The sequence below is a fragment of the Megascapheus bottae genome, chromosome 22 (assembly GCF_031878675.1).
Source record: "Megascapheus bottae isolate mThoBot1 chromosome 22, mThoBot2.hap1, whole genome shotgun sequence".
Classification (NCBI taxonomy): Eukaryota; Metazoa; Chordata; class Mammalia; order Rodentia; family Geomyidae; genus Megascapheus; species Megascapheus bottae.
This window is the reverse complement of record NC_143530.1, coordinates 24,381,988-24,405,402: the sequence shown is the minus strand read 5'-3', so window position 1 is coordinate 24,405,402 and position 23,415 is coordinate 24,381,988. Positions and strand designations below refer to the sequence as shown.

The 23,415-nt window shown below is 37.0% G+C and overlaps 1 protein-coding gene across 3 annotated transcripts in view; it reads left to right on the top strand.

Annotated features, from left to right (window-relative positions):
• The window catches only part of Exoc2 (exocyst complex component 2), a 223,616-nt gene that overhangs the window by 67,839 nt on the left and 132,362 nt on the right, over positions 1-23,415 (top strand). For all 3 annotated transcript variants that reach the window (XM_090356361.1, XM_090356362.1, XM_090356363.1), the window contains exons 17-22: positions 2,336-2,416; positions 2,827-2,886; positions 3,756-3,817; positions 5,257-5,323; positions 10,246-10,362; positions 20,025-20,166. In XM_090356361.1, coding sequence (XP_090212487.1) covers positions 2,336-2,416; positions 2,827-2,886; positions 3,756-3,817; positions 5,257-5,323; positions 10,246-10,362; positions 20,025-20,166 — 529 coding nt within the window. The remainder of the gene's footprint in view (positions 1-2,335; positions 2,417-2,826; positions 2,887-3,755; positions 3,818-5,256; positions 5,324-10,245; positions 10,363-20,024; positions 20,167-23,415) is intronic.

Below are 23,415 nucleotides of genomic sequence, written 5' to 3'. Positions count from 1 at the left end.
AAGACTGTTAATTCCTTCCCTGGGCCTGGGAGAAGGAAGCACTTCTACACATGAGTGAGGTGGGCCTCAAGCTTTGTCACCATGACAGTCCTTTCTGGTGAAGTGTTATCTTTGATTAGAGCTTCACCATGGTGCTTCTCACTGGAAAGCATCCTGTTTTCTTCTCATGTTGAAATTGTTTTTTGCCTTTTTTTCAATTTGGATAATTCTTAGAATTTTCTTTCAGAGGAACTAGGATGATTTTGATAACTGATTATAGTCAGCTAAGTTGGATGATTCACTGATGACACACAGAGGTAGTTGTTTCTTTCTATTGAGAAGAAAAAGCAGTTACTTAGACTATCATTCACTCCCTACTTAGCTGAACCTGCTCAGTGAGCTTTCCAGTATTCTTTATCTCATCACTCTGATGATGTGAAATTTAAAAAGTCTAGTTCAGTCTAAGTACAAGAAATCCAGTGCACATAAATGATCTACAGTTGAAGTCTGGAGTTTAGTCTTGATATTATAGTTTCCATTGTGCTCTAATATATTACATTTTTGTGCTTTATGAGGGAGACATCAGATCACATGAATAATGTCATCTAGCATATTTGTTGAATTTTGATAGTGGTATGGATAGATCCGTATACATAGTGGGCACTGATGAATAGTAATGACTAAAGTGTTTTATCTTATACTCTATCTTGTCTTTTTATACTTCTGCTTATAAATATTCTATATAGTGCCTTCTGGAAGCTTCAAAATGCAATAGTAAGATGACAGTAAAAAATAGGCACTATTTTACCTAAACTTGAGGCTTATTTTTATCAGAAAATAGATTTGACTTTTTTATTAAAGAATTTATTAACATTGATTTTTACATTATATTTCAAATGACGTGTTTAATAACCAAGTGTTCAAGAATGGAATCTCCATATACAATCACTGGCACTTAAATTTTAGAACATAATTAAAATTAGGCTGAGGGTTTGTATGTCATAGATACATTTTAATCTATATAATAAAACATGTCTATAGAGTCATAATGCCATGTCCATAGCATTGGGTACACAAATATTGATTTGACTTTTTAAATACATATGCAGATGTCATTTCTTTTCTATTTTTTTCCCTAACTTTACAATAAAAACTGATGTGTATGTTAAGGAAAGGTTCTCACTCTAGATGTTTAGCCTATCGCTGGTTGGTTGAACATGGATCTTCCCCTTCCCTAGTGCCCCTTAAATAAATCTCAAAATCCTAATCCCATCTCTGGCATTCATATTTATCTCCTGAAGTTGTAGCCAGCTTCCTTGTGTGTTCCCTCCATCCTTGTGGTTTGTCACTCCTTCCTGTGAGATTGAGCTTCCTTGCTCTTGTGTCCTATATAGAACAAATAGATCCCTCTTCAGCACCAGTTTTCTGAGTTCCACTTGTTTTCTTCATGATGCTTATTACACTTTGCTACTGCAGGGTTTTTTTTGGTAATACTAATTTTTAAAACTTTTTTATGTTTGCCTGGCATGGGGTTTAAACTCAGAGCCTGGGCATCATCCTTGAATTTTCTCAAGACTAGCACTAGTGCCATTTCTGGCTTTTTCTGTGTATGTGGTACTGTGAAATTGAATCTAGCTCTTTGGCCACACTCCTGGCCCACAATACTAATTTTGATTGTGACTCCCCTAATGGTCTCCATCGTTAAGTAAGCGCTTAATAGAAGTTTAACCTGATTGTTTTAGGATCCAGGTAAGCTTATCTTGAGTGTCATTGTTGGACTTATTTTCAAGTTTTCTTTTCTGGCTTATTACATATAGAAAATAACTTCAGTGATATATTTGATGTAAAGATCTTGTACATCCTCCAGTTTATAATTATCAACAATAACTAAGTGTAAATGTTGTGCACAATTTAGAATCATGAATTGCAGGATACTTGTCAGGTTTTTTTGGTGTTCCTTTCCACAAATCTAGAAAAGTTAGAATTTTGGGCAGTACTCACTTCAGTGGCTGTGTCTTAATAGCCATTGTGTAATTTTTGAATTGAAGACTAATATTTTTATTTCTTTTTTTTTGCTAGTCCTGGGCTTGAGCTGAGGGCCTGAGCACTGTCCTTGGATTTTCTCAAGGCTAGAACTCTACCACTTGAGCCTCAGCACCACTTCTGGCTTTTTTCTATGTATGTGGTACCCAGGAATCGAACCCGGGTCTTCATGCATGCTAGGCAAGCACTTTAACCACTAGGCCAAACTCCCGGCCCCCAATATTTTTATTTTTTGATGGTAATTCACTCCCTGCTTAACTGAAACTAAATTTTAGTTTGTTTTCATCTTTGTTTTGTCATTTTTTTCCCTCAGCCATGTCAGTTTGAGCAGTGCATTTTACACTCCCTGCAGTCACTGAAAGATGTTCTGGAGTGCAAACCTGGAGAAGCCAGTGTAAGTTTCTATTCATTTCTACCTATTGAGAGTTTCCTGTAAAGCCCTTCCTTGGGAATCGGAGTTGAGAAATTCTGAGCCATTGTTGTACAGAGTTTTTTTTTTTTTCTGTTATTGCCTATGAAGTTTGTTTAGCTTAATTCCATAAACATTATAATTCCAAGCTAGACTGAGGGGAGGTGACATGTGTGCAGGAGTTGCGAACATAACACTAATGCAGACACTTGGTGTTCAAAGTGAATGATTGCCCTATGGTTGTTAGTCACCACAAATGGGAGGCCCCAGTGGGTTCACTCTTCAAAATAATGGGTCCCATGTAAAGAAGTTAGTGCCTTATATCTAAGTTTACAAGCAAAAGTTTTGTTTCCTTAGCAAAGTTTAAAAATTTCAATAAAAATTCCTCCTCATAGGTCTTTCAACAACCCAAAACACAGGAAGAAGTATGCCAACTGAGCATCAATATCATGCAGGTAATTTTTTTTTCGGTCGTGGAACTTGAACTCTGGGCCTTGGCATTGTCTCTGAGCTCTTCAGCTCAAGGCTGTCACCCTACCCCTTGAGCCACAGCACCATTTCCAATTTTCTGGTCATTAATTGGAGATGAGTCTCATGAGCTTTGTAGTTCCTGGGCTGGCTTTGAACTGTGATCCTCAGATCTCAACCTCCTGAGTAGCTAGAATTACAGATGTGAGCCACCACGCCTGGCTAATGCAGGTAATGTTTGGAAGCAGTGGTGTTCAGTGTCTGAAGTTTTAGATCTGCCAGTCCTGTTGATAATATGTATGTAGCACATATCAAATGGGGTTCTTTTAAAATCATGTTATATATGATTTGTTTCTGCTTGCTTTAGCAAAATGTGAATGTTCATTTATATTGTATTTCCATTTTTCGTTCTCCTAATACTTTGTACATATTCTCAGTAGATCTCAACATGGGTAAAATGATAATTAATTGATGATATTTTATGTAGAGCAGAATGTTTCTGCATTGATAGCAAAGCTTTTTATGTACAGAAACAAAGTCCAGCATGTTATTGAGTGAATAAAAGAAACAAAAGTTTTCTCCTAAATTATATTTAGGAACTCAGTAATTGATCAAAATATAACTGTTTTTAGTTTTTTGTCAGGAATCATGTATGTGTTGATGGAATACACACATATGTTCCCAAAAAGCCCCATACATATATACTATACATGCACATATTTAATATAGATATATTCCCTTTTGCTACTTAAATTGTATTTGGTTACCCTTTTAATGTATATAAAATAATTTTTAATGTCCAAAAAGATTAATAGTTGAAACTTTCTAATTCTGAGACTTGCCATTTCTGACATAGGTTTTTATATACTGCCTGGAACAACTGAGCACCAAGCCAGATGCAGACATAGATACTACACAGTAAGTAAAAATGAAATCATGGCTGAAAGTGTAGCTCCATGGTAGAATACTTGGCCTAGCATGTCTAAGGAAGGCCCTAGGTGTGGTAGACAGCTCCACCAATTAGAATGAATGAAAGAAAGAAACAAAGAAAGAAAGAAGGAAAGAAAAGAAAGAAAGAAAAGCTTGTCTGTGTAGTGGCACATGCCTATAGTCTCAGTATTCAAGGTATGACTCAGGGAGCAGGGAAGTGGAAGGTGGGTTGAGGTGTTGCTGTTGGAAGCTGAGTCAGGAGAATTTTCCATTCCAGCCCAGTCTGGTCAGACATTGTCTCGGGGGGGGAGTAGAGAGGAGGGGAGAGGGAGAGAGAGAGCATACTTAACTTTATTAGAGACCTATTGGATACTGAAAAATTAATGAGTTTACTAAATATCCAAAAAAGGGACTTTAATAATAACGTAGAAAACATATATAGACAATTCCACCTGAAAAGAAATGTACTCATTTCCTGACTTATGGAGTGGTAACTTCTTTGTACATCACCTTTAGAATAACAATAAAAACTTAAAACAATATACGGCCCCTAGTTGATTACTTTTTTGCTTATTACACTAGGGAATTGTACCCGTGCTCTCGAATACTTTAGTGCTCTTGCCAGGCCAGCCTTGGCAAGACTATTAAAAAGAAACTAAAGCAAAAATAAATAAGAATGGCTTAACTGTTAAACCACTTACCTAGTAATCCCTATTACCGCTCCTCAAATACAATGAGATAAAAATTTAAAAACCTCCTAGAAATTCTGATGATTATAAAAACATTTAAATCACTTCAGTGTACACACACACACACACACACACACACACACACACACACACACACTTTCCCCTTTGGTGATATTTTTTAAATTAATGAAATTCCAAAAAAATTATATGGCTCATGTTGAAAAGTACTCCACAATACCTTTTTTGAAATATTAATTACTAAATATAACAAATATATACAGTAGGCTAGGTAGTATTTTTAAAACCAAGACGTGTGTGTGTGTGTGTGTGTGTGTGTGTGTGTGTGTGTGTGTCTGTGTGTTGGCACAATGCTTTGAATGCAAAGCCTTATACTCTCACTAGGCTTGCTTGCTCATGGCTGGTGCTCTACCATCTGCATCAGTCATTGGCATCCTGAGTCAGTATGGCATTATGACATTTGCTGGCAAATTGGAGATGGAATCTTGAGGACTTGTCTGCCAGGGATAATTTCAAATCTTAATCCTCTGGGTCTTAGTTTTCTGAATTGCTAAGATCACAGGCATGAGTTGCCAGCACCTGGCTAAAATATTTTAAATTCATGTATGTACATATATATGTATATATATACCCATATGCATATATATGCATATTTATGTATGGTTTATTCATTTTTACCTTTAATTTTAATTGTAAATATTCTCTTATTTCTGTATTCAGTCTTTCTATGGATGTTTCTTCTCCTGATTTGTTTGGAAGTATCCATGAAGACTTCAGCTTGACTTCTGTAAGTGAGAAGTTAGGAACAAAGTAAAATCTGTCATTTTGAAATTATTAGCTACTTTGTAAATAAGCTTAAATCACTTTCAGTGCACTTTGAGTGTCTTACCATGACTGTAGTGTAGAACTTTTCTCTATACCTTGAGCCTTTGTTAGGGCCACGTGAAAACTTTAGTAAAGCAAAGTTTTAGGGGATTACACACCTGAGATTCTTTAACTCGAGTTTTATTTTAATTGGGCCCATGCACTCACCACTTCTGTGCTGAGTCTTGAGTAAAAGGTTGCCCTTATGTTACTAGGAATTGGAAAGTTGCCCTGTTGAATCAGGGATAAGACAGGAACAAGGATATTTTCTGAATCTTTGCCTCTTTAGCCAGAGATCTGCTTTTCCTTTTTTAAGAGATATTAGGGATTGCACTCTGGGTCTTGAATTCACTAAGTAGGTCTTCTGTCAGTAGGGCCATGCCTCCAGCCTCTTTTTGTGATGGCTGTTTTGTGTATGTGTATGCTAGTACTGTGAATTGAACCCCAGGACCAAAGAACTATGCCTTAGTTTTTTTATTCAAGGCTGGCACTCTGCCAGTTCAGTCATAGTTCCACTTCTGGATTTTTTTCTTGTCTTTTTGGGACAAGAGTCTCATGGAATTTCTTGCTTGGGCTGACTGAACTGTGATCCTCAGATCTCAGGCTCCTGCCATAGCTAGAATTACAAGCATGAAACACTGGGACTCAGCTACAATGGTTATTTTTTATATAGGGTGTCACACATGCCCAAGCCAGCCCTGGGGTGTGATCCTCCTACTGTATTTTCTCTGTGTTGCTGAGGAATATGGGCATATACCACTTTGACAAACCATTGTGCTTCCCTTGAAGCTGGGATAACAGCTATATATTACCTTGCTCAGTCATTGGTTGAATTAGAATCTTGTAAACTCTTATGCATGAGTTGGCCTAGAGCTTGCAATGATATTTCCTGTGTGTGGACAGTGGACAGTGAGAAGAAATGTTCATCAGGAGGGATTTCTTCATTTCAGATGAGGTTTGGGTTAATGGAATAGGAATGAGATGATTCCCATGTCCTAAGCACCACAGTGGGTTTCGGATGCTTTCTAGCGATAGACCACACATCCTCCTCCTTGACCTGGGATCTCACATTCCAGCTTGGGCACTCTGTTATTAATGAAAACAGCCATCCATGAGATCCTCAGGGTCTAACATAAAAGAATGAAAGAAAGGCAAAAACATAATATTAGAGATAACAGTAGTTATGAGTAGAGGTAGAGTAGTTAAGAGGCTACAGTAGAAGAGAACCTGTGTCTTGGGCCAGGATATAAATGTGTTTCTACGGTCTGCTTCTCCTGGAAGCTAAGAAGCCTGAGCTAAGAATCTTGGTGCTGAGTTTAAACACTTCTCTGGGCCTATGAAAAAAGAAAGCTAAAGCAATTGAGTTGAGAGCTAGAGCAGCAGAGCCATTTGGTAGCTAGAGATAAGGAAAGTGAGAGTGGGCTGCTGTTTGTGCACCCTTTCCCCTTGTAAGCACACACACTGCAGTTCAGGTCATAGCCTCCTGCTGTTGCACAATGAGCATCCTTTCAGCAGTCACCCAGAATTTGCTACAAGTTTCTACTTTGTATAGCACCTCCTGACTGTCTGATTTTACTCTCCCACAGTTTCTCCCTATCACAAAATGTCTGAGTAGATCTCAGGGGACTCAAGTCTCCCCATGGTCTCTGTTACTCAGTATATGATAATGATGAGTCAGGCCTGCATGGTATAGGAAGAAAGAGAACCTCACTGAAGATATCCAGGCTTGGTGTTCTCTTGTATCAGGGAAGACCTGCTTTTCTTCTCAAGTGTTACAGGATGTTGGCTACATCCTATTGCCAAATACAATTCTCTGTACAAGTGCTACAGAGCTTCTGTTTAACAACTCCAGTTTACAGAATGAATTGTGCTGCTCACTTGTTCTTACCACATTTATTTCATCTGAATGACTAGATTTGAGGCAAATAGGCTTTATAAGGTTAAGATATCAGTAGGGATTTATTTTGGAAAAGGAACAACACATTACTTCAGGAACATCACAGGTTCACTGAGCTACATAAGGAGGTTTGACTTTTTTTTTTCTTTTACTTTTTTTTTTTTTTTTTTTTTGCCAGTCCTGGGTTTGAGCTCAGGGCCTGAACACTGTCCTTGGACTTTCTCAAGGCTAGAGCTCTACCACTTGAGCCTCAGCACCACTTCTGGCTTTTTTCTATGTATGTGGTACCGAGGAATCGAACCCGGGTCTTCATGCATGCTAGGCAAGCACTTTAACCACTAGGCCAAACTCCCGGCCCCTTTTCTTTTACTTTTTATTGTTATGAAGGTATTGTATATTATCTTTATATAAAAAGAGATTACAGTTACATAAGTTAGGTGATAAATACATTTCTTTTTGGACAGTTTACCCCTTCACTCGTTTTCTTTATTGTTCCAAAAATGATGTGCATGGCCAGGAGTTCGGCCTAGTGGTAGGGTGCTTGCCAGTCATGCACAAAGACTCAGGTTCAATTCCTCGGTACCACATACATAGAAAAAAGGACAGAAGTGGTGCTGTGATTCAAGTGCTAGTCTTGACAAAGCCCAAGGAGAGTGCTCAGGCCCTGAGCCCAAGCCCAGGACTGGCAAAAGGAAAAAGAAAAAAAGACGTATAGAGAGGTTAGCTGTAAGACAGATAGAGTACATCTCTATTTGGACAGTGTTACCCCTTCCCTCACTAGCTCTCTGTTTTTCCCTCTTGTCCTGCAAGTTCAGCATAGTGTCTACAGTGAGTACCACTGCTGCATTTGCTCACCACAATTGACTCTTGAAGGGGAAATTAATAAAGAATGAATTTGAAACTAAGGAAGAGTTTGGAGGAGTATATCATGGATGGAGTGGTTGGTGAAATGTCCTGCTTACTGGAAATACCAGAGTTGGGAACAGAAAGGGAAATACTACTTCATCATGCCAATCTGCCTTCTTTCCAATGTTTGTCTTACTGTTCATTCCCTAAATTAGGAAATGGGATGTTTTGTAGATATCACTCCATCAGCCTGTTTATATCCTATTTCTCATCCATAGATTAATTCAGGGCCAATAGCAACCTTTCATTTACTTGCGCATTCAATTTTTTCTTTGTGGCAGTACTGGAGTTTGAACTCAGGGCCTTGTGCTTGCTAGGCTGACTTTTTACCATGTGAACCTTGCCTGCAGCCCTGGTTTAGCTGCTTATTTTCAGCACATTTTATCAGGAATCTTTCTGCCTGGGCTGGCCTCTAACTGATAATTCCAATCTTAGCTCTCAAGTAATATGAGCCACTAAGACCTGGCTTGCTTTAAGCTTTCTTCTTGTCTTGTCTTGTCTTTCCTTCTTTTTTCTTTTCTCCTCTCTCTCTCTCTCTCTCTCTCTCTCTCTCTCTCTCTCTCTCTCTCTCTCTCTCTCTCTCTCTCTCTCCTCTCTCTCTCTCTCCCTCTCTCCCTCTCTCTCCCTCCCTCCCTCCCTCCCTCCCTCTCTTCCTCTCTCTCTCTCTCTCTGTTTCTCTCCTCACTCTCTTCTCTTTCTCTTTTTTTCTCCCTCCCTCCCTCCCTCCCTCCCTCCCTTGTCCCTTCTTTTAGTCTTTCTTTTCCTTCCTTCCTTCCTTCCTTCCTTCCTTCCTGCCTGCCTGCCTGCCTGCCTGCCTGCCTGCCTTTTTCCCTTCCATCTCATGCTTTTTCAACCTCCATCTTCCTTCTCCCTCTTTAATAGCTAGAACCAAAGGTGAACACCACAATGACCTTTTACTCCTGTCTGTTGATTGCCAAAAAGTGCAGTCAATATGCTCTACTAGAAATAAAGATATTAGCATTTTGAAAATAAAGATATAGGTAGAAGGTCTTTGGACATTTTGCTGAACTAAATGTAATTATTGGTACATATTTGCTTGATAATTGACTTAATAGACTTGTTCCTATTTGGTCCATATATCTCAGTGAATATGTACCTGTTTATTTCTACATTTTCTATCCAGGAGTACTTTATTGTAAGTTATTTTGGTTTTCTAGAGGAAGAATGAGCCAAGTATGGGTGAGACCTTTTCCTGGAAAGTGATTTTGCTTTAGCTATCATCAGGGATCTTAACTGAAGGATCTGGATGAGTCAGCTGTTCCAGAGAAGACCTTCTCACCTGTTTTAGGACAGACCTGGGCCCCTGCAGGCCTTTCATGGAATCTTATTCACAGAAATATTTTTTATGAACTAAGAAGGAATTTTGTGTTCACCAGCATAATATCTGATAACATTTTTCATAAGAATTAGTTTCATAAGAAGTGGATGAGACCCTGGAGGATGAAGCCATGAGGAGTGACACTTTGTGTGGAAGAATCCTTAGACTTTAGTAACTAATCATTGGAGGAGGCTGTTGCTGAGTACAAAATAAATTATTACCACCCTAAGGCTTCTGAAGGAACCCATCAAACAGATAATTTGTCATTATAATTCTTTGAAGTTGTCAAAAATTTATAACCTATCTTTTATATATAATTAGTTATATAAAATGTCCACATGGATAGCCCTTTTGTACATAAAATAGTAAAGTTAACATTATTTTACTATTTTTATTTTTTGAGAGATTGCTGGGGACTGATCCTATGGCCTGTTTCATGTTTGGCAAGTGCTTAGCACTGGGGCATATACTATCTGCTGCTTTTTGATGCTTCAGTGTATTATGTAATAATGAATATTTAGTAGAATGGTAAAATTACATCACTTCTGTCTATGTTGAAGAAGCATCCAAGAATGGCAGAGCTTTAAATATTGATATCAAAGGGCAAGAGCTTATAATTAAACCTAATAAATGATCAGGCTTATCTGTTGTTCTTACCATCTGTTATTCTAAATAGTTTCCTGAAATTTTGCTTTGCTTCTAGGAACAGCGACTTTTGATAGTTCTGAGTAATTGCTGTTATCTAGAACGTCGCACCTTTTTAAATATAGTGGAGCATTTTGAAAAGCACAACTTCCAAGGAATAGAAAAAATCACACAGGTAAGTATTATATGGACAGAATGGTTGTTATACTCACCTAGTTTTCTTGCTGTCTTCTCAACATTTATTTCTTTTGCTTCCTTGTGCTTGCTTTACTCATGCCCATTTCTTTTCTCCCTGTACCCATCATGAATTGGATTTCATTTTCTTTGTTCTTACCTTGACATTTTTTTTCTTTCTTTTTTTTTTTTTTTGCCAGTCCTGGGCCTTGAACTCAGAGCCTGAGCACTGTCCTTGGGCTTTCCTCAAGGCTAGCACTCTACCACTTAAGCCGCCACACCACTTCCAGCTTTTTTCTATGTATGTGGTACGGAGGAATTGAACCCAGGTCTTCGTGCATGCTAGGCAAGCACTCTACCACTAGGCCAAACTCGTGGCCCAACTTTTTAATTGAAAACTCCGCTTTGCACTAGATAAAAGCTTTTTCAGCATGGAACTGGTTATTCTCTGGCTATTGTTTAAAAGTGAGGGAAGAAGAAAAACATGAAGCTGAAATCTTTAAGAATCATTTATCTCTGATTTGACTCATTTCAGATTAAGCCTTTTAAGTGCAGACCTCTTTCTATTGCTGCTCCACTCCTCCTTTTCTTCTCTCCATGTTGACCACAAGGATGGTTTCACTCTTAGACACACATGAACATGTGCATTTACACTTCCTTCTAATCCTGTACCCCCAGTACCGGCCCCCAACCCTGCCCCCAAATCTCTTAAGTGTGCCCATGTGCCTAGCTCATAGCAACTACTGGATGCTTAGCATCTGACAGGACACACAATTTCTCCACTCTCTGACTACTAGATCCAGAATATTTAGAAAAAATTGAGTCCCTGTTGCATAGTGGAGTGGTTTGTTTGGTTTTTTTAATAATGTTTTCATATATATATATATATATATATGTATGTATATAGCCAAGTATATAGAAATGGAAAAAAATTAAGTAGCATTGTTATTAAAGGTTAGTTGGGCCCTGGCAAAGGTTTATCAGATTTTCAAAGTAAAATTCTGCTCTAACCACTTTATAATGTCAGTACACTTTTCTTAGTCCAAATAATCATGTTAATCTTGCTAATCATATAATTAAAGTTTTCTCTGATAGAGTATATACATTTATAAATGATGATTCCAGTTCATAAACTAGATTGGGATTTCTTTTTTTAAAGAATGAAAATGTCAGAGTGGGTGGCTCTGTCTTGTTTTTCTTTTTGTAAAGATTAATCACCCTGATGAGAAATGTTGTGACTTAAAGTTTTAGGGCCATATGTCTAGTTTGTTTCCAGAAAATTTGATTGTTGAGAACTGTAAGGTGATAACCAAGTTACTGTTTGTAAAAGTAAATACTTTGTTTTTATATGACAATAATGACATGAATATATTTATTGAAGAAATTATGTTATTTAAAAATTATAAAGAGATTGTGATTGCATGTAACAGAGCAGTTAGTTTTATTTTTTCTGTTTCTAAAATAATAAATAGAAATTGTCAGTTGCTCCAGTTTATATCATAAAGAAAAAGAAACTGTTCTTAAGTAATATTTTAAAAATATCCTTTCTAGTCTTTTTCTAGAATATCTTGAGAAGCAAAGATCATTTGAAGAATATGAAGATATGACTTAGAATAATTAGAGACCTTCTCTGACCACTAAAAAGCTGTATTTTTTTATTAAAGAATTTATTAACACTGATTTTTATATCATATTTCAAATGACGTGTTTAACAAACAAGTATTCAAGAAGGGAATATCTATATACAGTCACTGGCACTTAGATTCTAGAACATAATCAAAATTAGGCTGAGGGTTTGTATGTCATAGATACATATTAATCTATGTAATAAAACATTATGTCTATAGAGTCATAAGTTTTTATGTCTGTGTAGTTGTGTTTAGATTTCCAATAGCATTGAGTATGCAACTTTTGAGTCCTCACTCTTGTACTGTTTGGATCTAATAGCCACATATTAAGGATACCATACGTCTTTTGTTTCTTTGGTCTTGACTTGTCTCACTTAACATGATTCGCTCTAGATTCATCCACTTCCCTGCAAATGCCAAAGCTGGACTTCTTAAAATTGACCATTGTCAATAGTTTGTAATTATTCCGTTGTAATTTAAAAAGTGATCAGTAAATTACATTTAGATTTTTGTTGACCCCATTATGTCAAATTTGTTTTCTGCATGGTCTCAAGTAAATAGTTATTACATTAAAGGAAAGATATTTCTAAGTGCTGTTACTTTTCATAATTTGATTTTCAAATGACAATTCATTGTAGAAGCATCTAAAAAAATTGACAGCACAGGGCCGGGAGTTTGGCCTAGTGGTTAAAGTGCTTGCCTAGCATGCATAAAGACCCGGGTTCGATTCCTTGGTACCACATACATAGAAAAAAGCCGGAAGTGGTGCTGAGGCTCAAGTGGTAGAGTTCTAGCCTTGAGAAAGTCCAAGGACAGTGCTCAGGCCCTGAGTTCAAGCCCAGGACTGGCAAAAAAAAAAATTGACAGCACACATAGTCACCATGCATACCTTCTCTAGCACACAGTGTCAGAAATGTAGACTTTTGACATACTGGTATCTTTCCATTATGTCAGAACTTACTGAATAACAACAAATTAACATGCTATATCAATTTCCTTGACATTCGTTTGCCTGCTGAAATCACTTGATAATTTCAGCTGTTAACAAAACAAAGTTTTTATTATATCTTAATTAGATGTATTAACTCTCAGAACATACTATATATGTGTGTGTGTGTGTGTGTACACACACACACACACACACACACACACATCACAATGGGAATAGATTGGATAGAAAAGAGTTAAAGCAGACTCAGGTTTCAAAGGTGACTTGCCTAAGACAAGAGCAGAAAGCTATACAGATGCAAAAAGACTGTTCTGGTTGTCCTTGGAAATAATGTAAGCATCCCTGTCACAGAACTGTCTCTGAGCCATTGAGGCCCAATGATAGCAAGATGCCCTGTCTTGCAAGCATAAAGGTAGTTAAGTTCAGAACTGATTTTAGGCAGAGTTTAGTTCAGATGCAGAGCTAATTCTGTTACTTACTGAATGAGAGATAAATGGCAATATGAATGAGTCCTGTTAAACAGTGTGGATTGAGCTAAACTGCAGTCCCAGAGTAAGGAGTTCATTGCTTTTTTAATCTTTGATTTATAAATGGATGTCTGATGATATGTCAAGTGTTTGTGCTATGTTCCAGTGCTAAATGCCCCTCCTTTTGCATAAATTCAGGTGATGGAGCTGACTAAATCACTGTATCAGACATGTCTGATAAGTGTGTAATGTGTCTGATAAGTCCAAGTTTCTTACATACTTTTTATATTTGCCAGTATAATTGTCTATTGGCACAAACAAATAATCAGTTTGTGTCTTTCGGTGTGCTGATAGTAGTTTTTTATTTGTAAACTAAACAAGATGTTATTGTCATTCTGTTTCAGTCCTTGTGCTCAAGTGGAGTAGCTCAGATTAAACCTATTACTTTTTTTTTTTTTTTTTTTTTTTTTTTGCCAGTCCTGGGCTTGAGCTCAGAGCCTGAGCACTGCCCTTGGACTTTCTCAAGGCTAGAGCCCTAACACTTGAACCTCAGCACCACTTCTGGCTTTTTTCTATGTGTGTGGTACCAAGGAATCAAACCCAGGTCTTCATGCATGCTAGGCAAGCACTCTACCACTAGGCCTCTCTACCACTAGGCCAAACTCACAGCCTTAAACCTATTATTTTATAAAATGGAGTGAATCAAATCTAGGCACAGCCCAGAAAGTACTTTTTTTTTTAGCCTATCCTAGATAGTGACCTGAAATAAACCTAACCTGTCCTCCTAACATGTTTTTCCTCATTTTGCTTGTTTTTTTCCCCTCAGTTTTTTTTTTTCTTTCTTTCAAAACCTCCTCCTGTTGGGGTTTGGTGGTTGGCTATGTTTATTTTTTCCTTCTTACTTCCCTCTCTTCTCCTTCACTCCATCCTTCCCTCCTCCTTTCTCTCTTTATTTTCTTTTGGATTAAATCCAGGGCCTGTTCAGTAAGCTGGATTTCTGCCACTGAACCACACCATCAGCCTCACTCATGTTGTCATGTTGGTACTTCTACCAGTAGAGGTCTGATGACAGCTAGTTTTAAGTTTTTCTTGTGTTCAAAATTAGAGTTAAATTAATCTTAGTGTAGTAATTGTATACACATAATGCTTTTAGGAAATTATTAACATTTAATGATCAATAAATGATTGTTAATGGTTAATGATTTTGTGTATATATCATTTGATAGAAATATCCTGAAAAGAAATTGAAGATATTTTTAGCCCCATACTCTTCATAGGGAAACCATGTTTATAGTTTAAGCAGTTGACTTACAAGTAGCAGGGAAAGCCTTAAGATAGACCTTAGATTTTAAGTTATTCTCATTTTAACTCTATGCTGGCACAATAAAGAATGAAGATACACCATAAAATGTAAGTAGGACTTGAAGCTAAGTAATTACTATACACTATTGGGCCTTGCTCTTAACATTGAATGATCACTAATAAGCCATTGATGAGACCATCCTGCCCTGTCCCATACCTCATGAAGCAGACTTTGCAAGGCCTCCAGGACTTTATCCTTCCTGCTTATTCTATTGAGATCCTATATATCACAAGCCCAGTACTTAGAGATGTGTTTTCCACTCATGCTTTTGTGCTCCTACTGATTAAAAAAAAAAAACAACAACTGTTAGCCAGATATCAGTGGCTCATGCCAGTAATCCCAGGTACTCAGAAGGTTGACATCTAAGGAACATGATTCAGAACTAACCTGGGCAGGAAAGTCTATAAGATTCTTATCTCCAGTTAACCACTAAAAAGCTACAACTCTCACTGTGGCTCAAAGTAGTAGTGCACTAGCTTTGAACACAAAAGCTCAGGGACAATGCCCAGAACTGGGAGCATGTGTGCGCACAAACACACACACATACGTGCATACACACACCTACTATTTAAAAAAAAAAATGAGAAATCCAAAATTTAAAAAAGAAACCAATTTAATGGGGCCAGGAGTTTGGCCTAGTAGTAGAGTGCTTGCCTGCATACAGGAAGACCCAGATTTGATTCCTTGGTACCACATACATAGAAAAAAACTGGAAGTGGCGCTGAGGCTCAAGTGGTAGAGCTCTAGCCTTGAGAAATTCCAAGGATAGTGCTCAAACCCTGAGTTCAAGCCCAGGACTGGCAAAAAAAACAAACAAACAAAACAAAAACACAACAACAACAAACAAATTTAAGGCACTAGAGGTAATTACTATTTCAGTAATCATCAGTATTTTATATATACTATATATCCATATATTACTAAACTTAAAAGCATTTTTCTGAATAACCTTTATAGTTAATATATTTTTCTACTGTTCTGTTTTGAATACTTTTCCAGTTTTACTAAATACTTTGCGAGTAGCAGTTTTGTAAAATATGAATTCGTAACATTGGTTAGTATGGATGTACCATACTTTTTAAACCTGTCTTCTACTAGGAAACTTAAAGCCAGTTTCAGCAGAGGTAACTTTTGAACTCATGTTTAATTTCTGCCTCATAATAGTCATCTAGAGGTGGATTTGTAGCTCCAGAGACCCTTGATAGGTGTTGGCACATTGCTTTTGGGTCGCTGATCTTACCATTTGCTATTTTCCTATTATAATTTCAATTTTGATAGGTAAAAGTACTTATTCAGGTTGTAATATGCATGCTTTTCCTTTTTAGATCATTAACATTTTTCTTATTCATCTAGAAGTGCTAGTTTTGAGTGCACTCCATAAAATAAATTTTTTAACATTTTTTAAGCAATGTGAGTTAATAGGTAAGAAAGGTCAGCTTTATTTCCTTATTGCTCTGTTTTCTGTGTTTATATTTGTTTCATTTTTTCATCTCTTCTGCAGTATAAATTAGCCGAATTTTGTTTAAAATCTGTCTTTACACAAGTTAATATAAACCAATCCATCCAGTTTGGAGTTTAAAATCTTTGTAATTATCAGGAATTGGTCTGAGTGGGGTAATGTTTCTATGTAATGTCAGTTACTCAGGAATTAAAGATCTGAAAGGTCTTGGTAAAAAGCTAATGAGACCTCATTTTATCTAGTAAGCCAGGCATAGCTGACTGTCATCTGGATCTCCTTCTACTTTTCTTGATTTGCTGTTTCCATCTAAGTTTTTTACTATGATTGTAGTACTGTAGAAACTTACATTGCAAATGTGTTATTTTGGCCCTAAATACTTTTGCTCTCCAACTCTTCCTACACAAAGTATTCAGGCAGCTCTCAGAAATAGATCTGACTATATAGAAGAATGAAACCCAAGTTCTCTAGGCTAGTGTTTATATGGGGCTTTTATCTTAATCTCATGTCTTTAGCTTCTTACATCCCAGAACCACTCATTCAGTTTACTCATCTTTCCTTCTCATTTACTCATTCAGCAAATGTTCAATCACCAGCTAGCCATGCTGTTATATTGTGGCTAGTGTGGTTCTAGCTGGACTCCTTCCTACATAAAGTCTTGATCACCTTCCAGAACCATTCAAGGTACAGATACCTAATCCTTATAAAGCTTTCATGGCCTTTCTTATTTGTTCTCTCAGTTAAAAAAGGGTTCTGTCTTTTTTTTTATTCCTATCTCTAGATAGCACTTATCATTCTGCATTATGATGCTTTCTGTATCCTTTCTCCCACCCACCACCCTGTTTTCCTTATCTTTAATTATCTGCTCTGATTAGGGATAACGTCTTCATGTATCTTCAATTGGGCCTAATCTTGCTGAAGTTTGCCACCTAATGAAATTTTGTTTTGTCACATTTTATATCTAGAGGTTTACTATGGATCTGTTGGCATGTGGGGGGAAATGATTAACTTAGTATGGAATGATGTAATTTCAAATATTGGTGGAAGAGCTATTGACAATAATGTTCTTCCCGGTGCCCCTCAGCTTACTCTATGTGAGCCAAGTCTTACACAGTCTACACCAAATATGTAATTATCCTAATCTTATTATATCAAACAAGTGTATCCTAATCATTGTGGATGTGGTTAACTGTAAAATATTCACAGAATGTGAAGACATAATTCAAATTTAGATTGTAATAAGCTTAATAAGTTACCAGGTGAAACCTAAAGCAGAAGTTGGACAAGTTTGAGAACCATTATCTGATGCTTTATAGCTTTCTTCTTTTCTTCTGTTAAAAGTGCCATTTCTTACTTTGAGAGTTTATTGTTAGTAATTCAGGAAAGTTTAGGGGTAGGAGAACAAGGATATGAAAGAGTGTGAGTAAGAGAACTACATTTATGGATATAAGAAGGGATATACATTGCAAGGGTATATAAGAAGGAAATGGAACTATGATTCTAAAGAGACTAATAAACAACAGGTCATAGGTTTCAGATATGATAGGAATGGATCAAAAGCAGGAGAAGAAACAAAACAGAATTAAATGGAAAAAGGTAATAGTTCTATACTCGAATGTATGTTAAAAGATAAGTTGCCTGTGTCTGATGTACAGAACAAAAAGAATACAATGAGTATACTCAAGTACAGCATTCAAAACACTTAACAAATTACCTGATATATATTTGACTGTTCTTGTATGTTTACTGTTGTACAGTTGCCTCTGTTTAAGAATGGCCTACTCTGCTGGATTGTTTTCCCTGGCTGCCCTAGTTTGGCAGCCTATATCACATGTACTGGGTTTCTGGTATACTCACAGAATGTCCCCCAGTAGGAAATGTAGCTGCCATCTGCATCTGGTTCAGAGGGTAGTCTCACACCTCCAACTGTGGATCTCCAGCTTCTGGCTTCTTGATTATAGCCTACCTTAAGTAACCTTAAGCTTTTGCTGTTCTTTATTAGCTGTTCTGCCCTCTTTCATAAACCTATTATAACTAGCTTATACCCAAGTTCTACGACAGTGTCCTATTAAGCTGTGATTACTTCTTATCCCTGGGCTTCCAGAGAGACTTTCTCAAGGAGATACTCTTGGGCCAGGAGTTTGGCCTAGTGGTAGAGTGTTTGCCTAACATGCACAAAGACCCAGGTTTGATTCCTTGGTACCATATACATAGCAAAAAGCCGGAAGTCGTGCTGTTGCTCAAGTGGTACAGCTCTAGCCTTGAAAAAGTCCAAGGACAGTGCTCAGGCCCTGAGCTCAAGCCTAGGACTGGCAGAAAAAAAAAAAAAAGATAGACACTCTTACTTTCTGGGAAAGGTGAGAATATAGTTAGCTCCTGTAGTCCAATTTCTCACAGCAAACCAGTCCCTGCCTTCTATATCACTGTGCTGACAGTAATGGTTTTTTTTTCCTGAGCTGAATTTGATCTCTTATCAAGATTATCTGATTTTGTTTAATGCTGTTTTCTTCCTAGATCCTCCCACCCCAGCCAGGGAATCTCGACACTGGTTCTAAACTCCTTGCCATTTTTCATCTGTTTTGATGGCTTCTCTGTAATTTTCAGCATCCTTATGAATTCCTTGTAGTTTCACTTTTCATTGCTGCTTTCCCTCCTCAGAATCTGCTTGCTTTTCTATCACTGGATTTTTCTCATTAATGGAGAGAAAATGGTAAATTCTTTAACCAGTTTTTTTTTAAGTACCATCAACAATATTCTATACTTCTTTTTTATTTTATTTTATTTTTTTGTCAGTCCTAGGCCTTGAACTCAGGGCCTGTGCACTGTCCTTGGGCTTTCTCGAGGCTAGAGCTCTACCACTTGTGCAGAACCATTTCTGACTTTTTTTCTATGTATGTGGTACCAAGGACTCGAACCTGGGTCTTCGTGCAAGCTAGGCAAGCACTCTACCACCAGGCTAAACTCCCGGCCCCACTTCTTTTATTTAGAGATTTATTCTTGAGCCCAAAAGTAATTTTGTTATTACTTTTATTAAAGAAGATGCTTTAGTTGTAATTAAATATACCTGCTTTCCCAGGACCCCTGCCTTTGATTCCTCTTTGTATAATCTTTCTCAGCACCATCCATGGTCCTTGCTTATTCTCTCTCATACTCCATCCCCTTCTCTTCTTTTACTTTCTCCCCGCTCCCCACTCCTTTCGAAGTATTTTTCTTCTTCCCTAATTGGACTGATTTTCAGACTTCTTTTTGGCCAGAGGTTATATGACTCAGGCTATAATCCCATTATTGGGGAAGCTGAGGCAGGAAGGTCTCATGTTGGAGGTCTTCTTGAACTATGTAATTAGAACCTGAGTCAAAAGAAAAGTCATATTTAGCATTTGTGATTTTCATTCCCAGATGGCTCTAATAATATATTTAGGTTTATAGTGAGAAAGAGAGAGATAAAGCAGGACTAAGGGGAATTTACATAGTCTGCCACTGCTTTCCTTAATTCTTTCTCACTGTCTTCTTTCATTTTAGATTGGAACTTTTTTCAAATGTGTACATAATGTACACTGAATTTTGCATGCCCAAAATGACTTTGTTAAAGTAATGACATCGTGGATAGGTTTCTTGGGATTTTTCTCTCCTGTAGATTATATCTGTTGATCCAAGGTTGCATGTGAGAACGTTTATGTCATATTCTTTGTCTCACATAAATATTGTTTAAATTTAAACCCTTGAAAAACTTTGTTTTTTCTCCCCTTTTAAAATTATTACCAGAATCTTTGAGAGTTCATGTACTTTTCTTATGATTTTAGGTTAGCATGACCTCACTGAAAGAACTGGACCAAAGACTCTTTGAAAATTACATTGAACTAAAAGCAGATCCCATTGTTGGTTCCTTGGAACCTGGAATTTATGCAGGCTATTTTGACTGGAAAGATTGTCTGCCTCCAACAGGTAAGAACTTGAAGGCACTGGAATTCTCTGTATGTGATCTTATACCTTTATTGTATCAAGCACCATTTGAATATTTATAATATCTTGCAAAATTATCAATACAGGCATATAAGCAGATGGCCATAGGGAGCCAACAAAATGCATAGAAGTTTATGTGTCTGTCCATCATGTACCAAATGATTTCACAGGTCTTATAGCATCTAGACATACCATACCCCTGAGAATTATACATGTGCATAGGCTTTATCAACTAATATGTGCCTAAAACAATATTGTTTATTTTCATATTTTTCTCATTCTTACTTAGGATAGCAGATTATTTTACCTTTATAGCTTAAGCGTTTTTCCATACTTAAAAGCTTTATATATAATGAACATAAATGTAAATTGTGACTAGACAGATAATAGTAGTAGGAACAATAGTCATCACTATTTGAGTTTCTCACATGTCCAGAAACAGTCTGTTAAACATATTTTTGATAGATTGTAATTTAGTATATGTTTTTGTATTAATACTCAGTGGTTTAGTTACTGTTTTGGTTTTTATTCTTGCTAGACAGATACTTCACTATTTTGGCTACATATCTATACCATTTTATTCTTATTATTTTTGCATCTTGCATGTTGCCCAGGCTAGCCTATGATCCTATTGCTATTTCTCGCCATGGCTGAGGTGACAGGTGTTAACTACCACACTCAGCTTTTTGTTGTTGTTAATCCAAGAATATTTTATTTTTAAATGAACAGTTATTTTCCTTCTTACATACATTAATGCGTTATCCTCTGTGAAATGGCAGTTTTATCTTTAGTCTTTGTGAAAAAGCCTTGCATCAGGCCAAAGTTAGTATGCTTACATTCTAGCTACTACACATGAGATAAATCATGTAGCCTATGTTCCTATGGGTCTGGCTTACTTCACTTACTTTTCCCCCCAAGTCTTTCCATTTTCTTATGAATGGTACAAGATCATTCTTTCTGATGGATAAGTAGAATTCCATTGTGTATAAGTACCACGTTTTTGTCATCTATTTTTCCATTGACAGCACCTGGGTTGATTACATAGCTTGGCTATGGTAAATAATCCTGCAGTGAAAATGGTTGTGCTGGTAGCTTTAGTATGGTCTTGTTTGTGATCTATTAGATAAATTCCCTGGAGTAGAATTGGTTTGGTCATGTGGAAGCTCTATGTTTAGTATTTTAAGGAACCTCCATATTGCTTTCCAGAGTGGTTGATGCAAGAAAAAGTCATATATCTATTAATTAATTCATATATATGTAAAATTCCTTTTCATTTGGTTTTACTGACAAATTATTTGAAAACATTTGAGGAAGAAACCAAATTTATACTAACTTTTGTTAGAAAATAGAAAGAGACAACATATCTAGTCACATTTCATGATACCTGTATAGCCCCAAACCAAAATCTGTCAACCATTACAATGAAAAAATTAAAATCCAATATTGCTCATGACCATTGGTACAAAGAAACAAAGATTAATTTTAGCAAAAGAAATAAAGCAACATTGTGAATACAATGGAGTACTAATACTGTATGACTAGAAAGGACATTTTATTATGCGTTTTTACTACAACATTTTAAAATTATTATCTCTATTCTAAGTTTACTAAGCACAGATATGCATATGTAAAATATATTACAGTATATAATCTATCCATGTGTATTTTGCTGAAAACCCATCAATCACTCATTATGTTATTACTTGCAATAATAAATGATATCATTAATTATTATATTGTACATATACATATAAACTTATACATTATGTATATATTGCATATAAACCATATATTGTATATATAGAATATGTATAGCTACATCCTAACATGTATATTGGTAATATATTATATACCTATATCACATACCATATATATTATATATATGTATTATGTAATGTATATGATATGTGATATATAGTGAATATTCAACATCTGAGGGAGAAGGAAGGGCCACATTGTTGGAGGCTAATGGCAGTGTCTAGGCAAAAAGTAGCAAGCAACCCTCAACAACATGGTTATGCTAGAGAAAGGAAGGTTATAAAGGGGAAGGAGGAGGGACATAATAGCAAACAGGAGGCGCAACCTAGATGCACAGACTTCTGTAACCTCAAATGCTAGTAAGCAGAAGAAGATGCCAATAGCCAGAGAGAAATGAGCCCCGAGCAAGCTGTGTCTGGAATCGGATGCAATTAGTTTCCACAGTGGAGCAGCATCTTTTTCAGTGCCATGGCAGGATAGGCACTCATAGAGAAAGTAAAAGGAGCTGGAAGGATGGTTTCTCTCTTAGAATAGAGAAAGTGTTCATAATTCCTTTGATGTCCATGAAAACTAGGGCAGGGATCTCTAGGGTATCCTACTTATTCCTCTGTGCACTGCGCAATATCTTTAAAATAAGTATTGCTAAACAAACTCTAAACTGTTTTTTGAGTCTTTATATCTTTGCCTTTGGTGAGTGGCCCTTCCTTCTCCCTCAGATGTTGGTGTACTCTATGTCTACCCTAAGATTAACAAGTTCCAGATGTCTGAGTCCTGGTGCCTTGTACACAGATATGGCACATTTACTGTACCTGCAGTTCTCATGGCAAAAGCATTCCTCTCCATTCCTACACTGGTGCACTGCCTATTTTCTTTCTCTGCCTATGCTCCACCTGTTCCTCTCTTACCCTACCTGACCAGAAGAGGCTGTAAATAACCACTTCCTGAGTAGCTGCCATTCATCAAACCTTGGGAGAATTTATGTGTCTCATTTCTTCCTATGAGTCTCACTTCCCTCATCCTGCTGGCTTGTCCCTGAACTATATTTATGTTCAGAGTCCTCACCTTTCATAATCATGAAGTTTTTCTCTCATGTTTAAGGGAAATCAACAGGACATCAGCAGTTTTGTACTGCCATGGCCTGTTTCCTTCTGCAGCTTCATTCATTGATACTAGTTGCCTGTGGCATCAATACATATCCTGCTATGTCACAGTCCTTATACATAGCATTTCCTTTTCTTTGTACCCTGTGCTTCTCCACTTTACTTGTCCCACCAAAATTCAAGGCCACTCTTGCAGCCCACCTAGGTGCAATCTCAGCTTCCCTTTGAGCCCATCTCTTCCTCATGTTATCCTTCTGGTTATGAGATGTACATAGTGCCATCACTTATACTGTCTGCCAGGCAGAACCAACTCATTATAATTTTCAGAGGTATCCTCCAAAATGGGCAAATCTTGACCAAGGCAATTAAATTA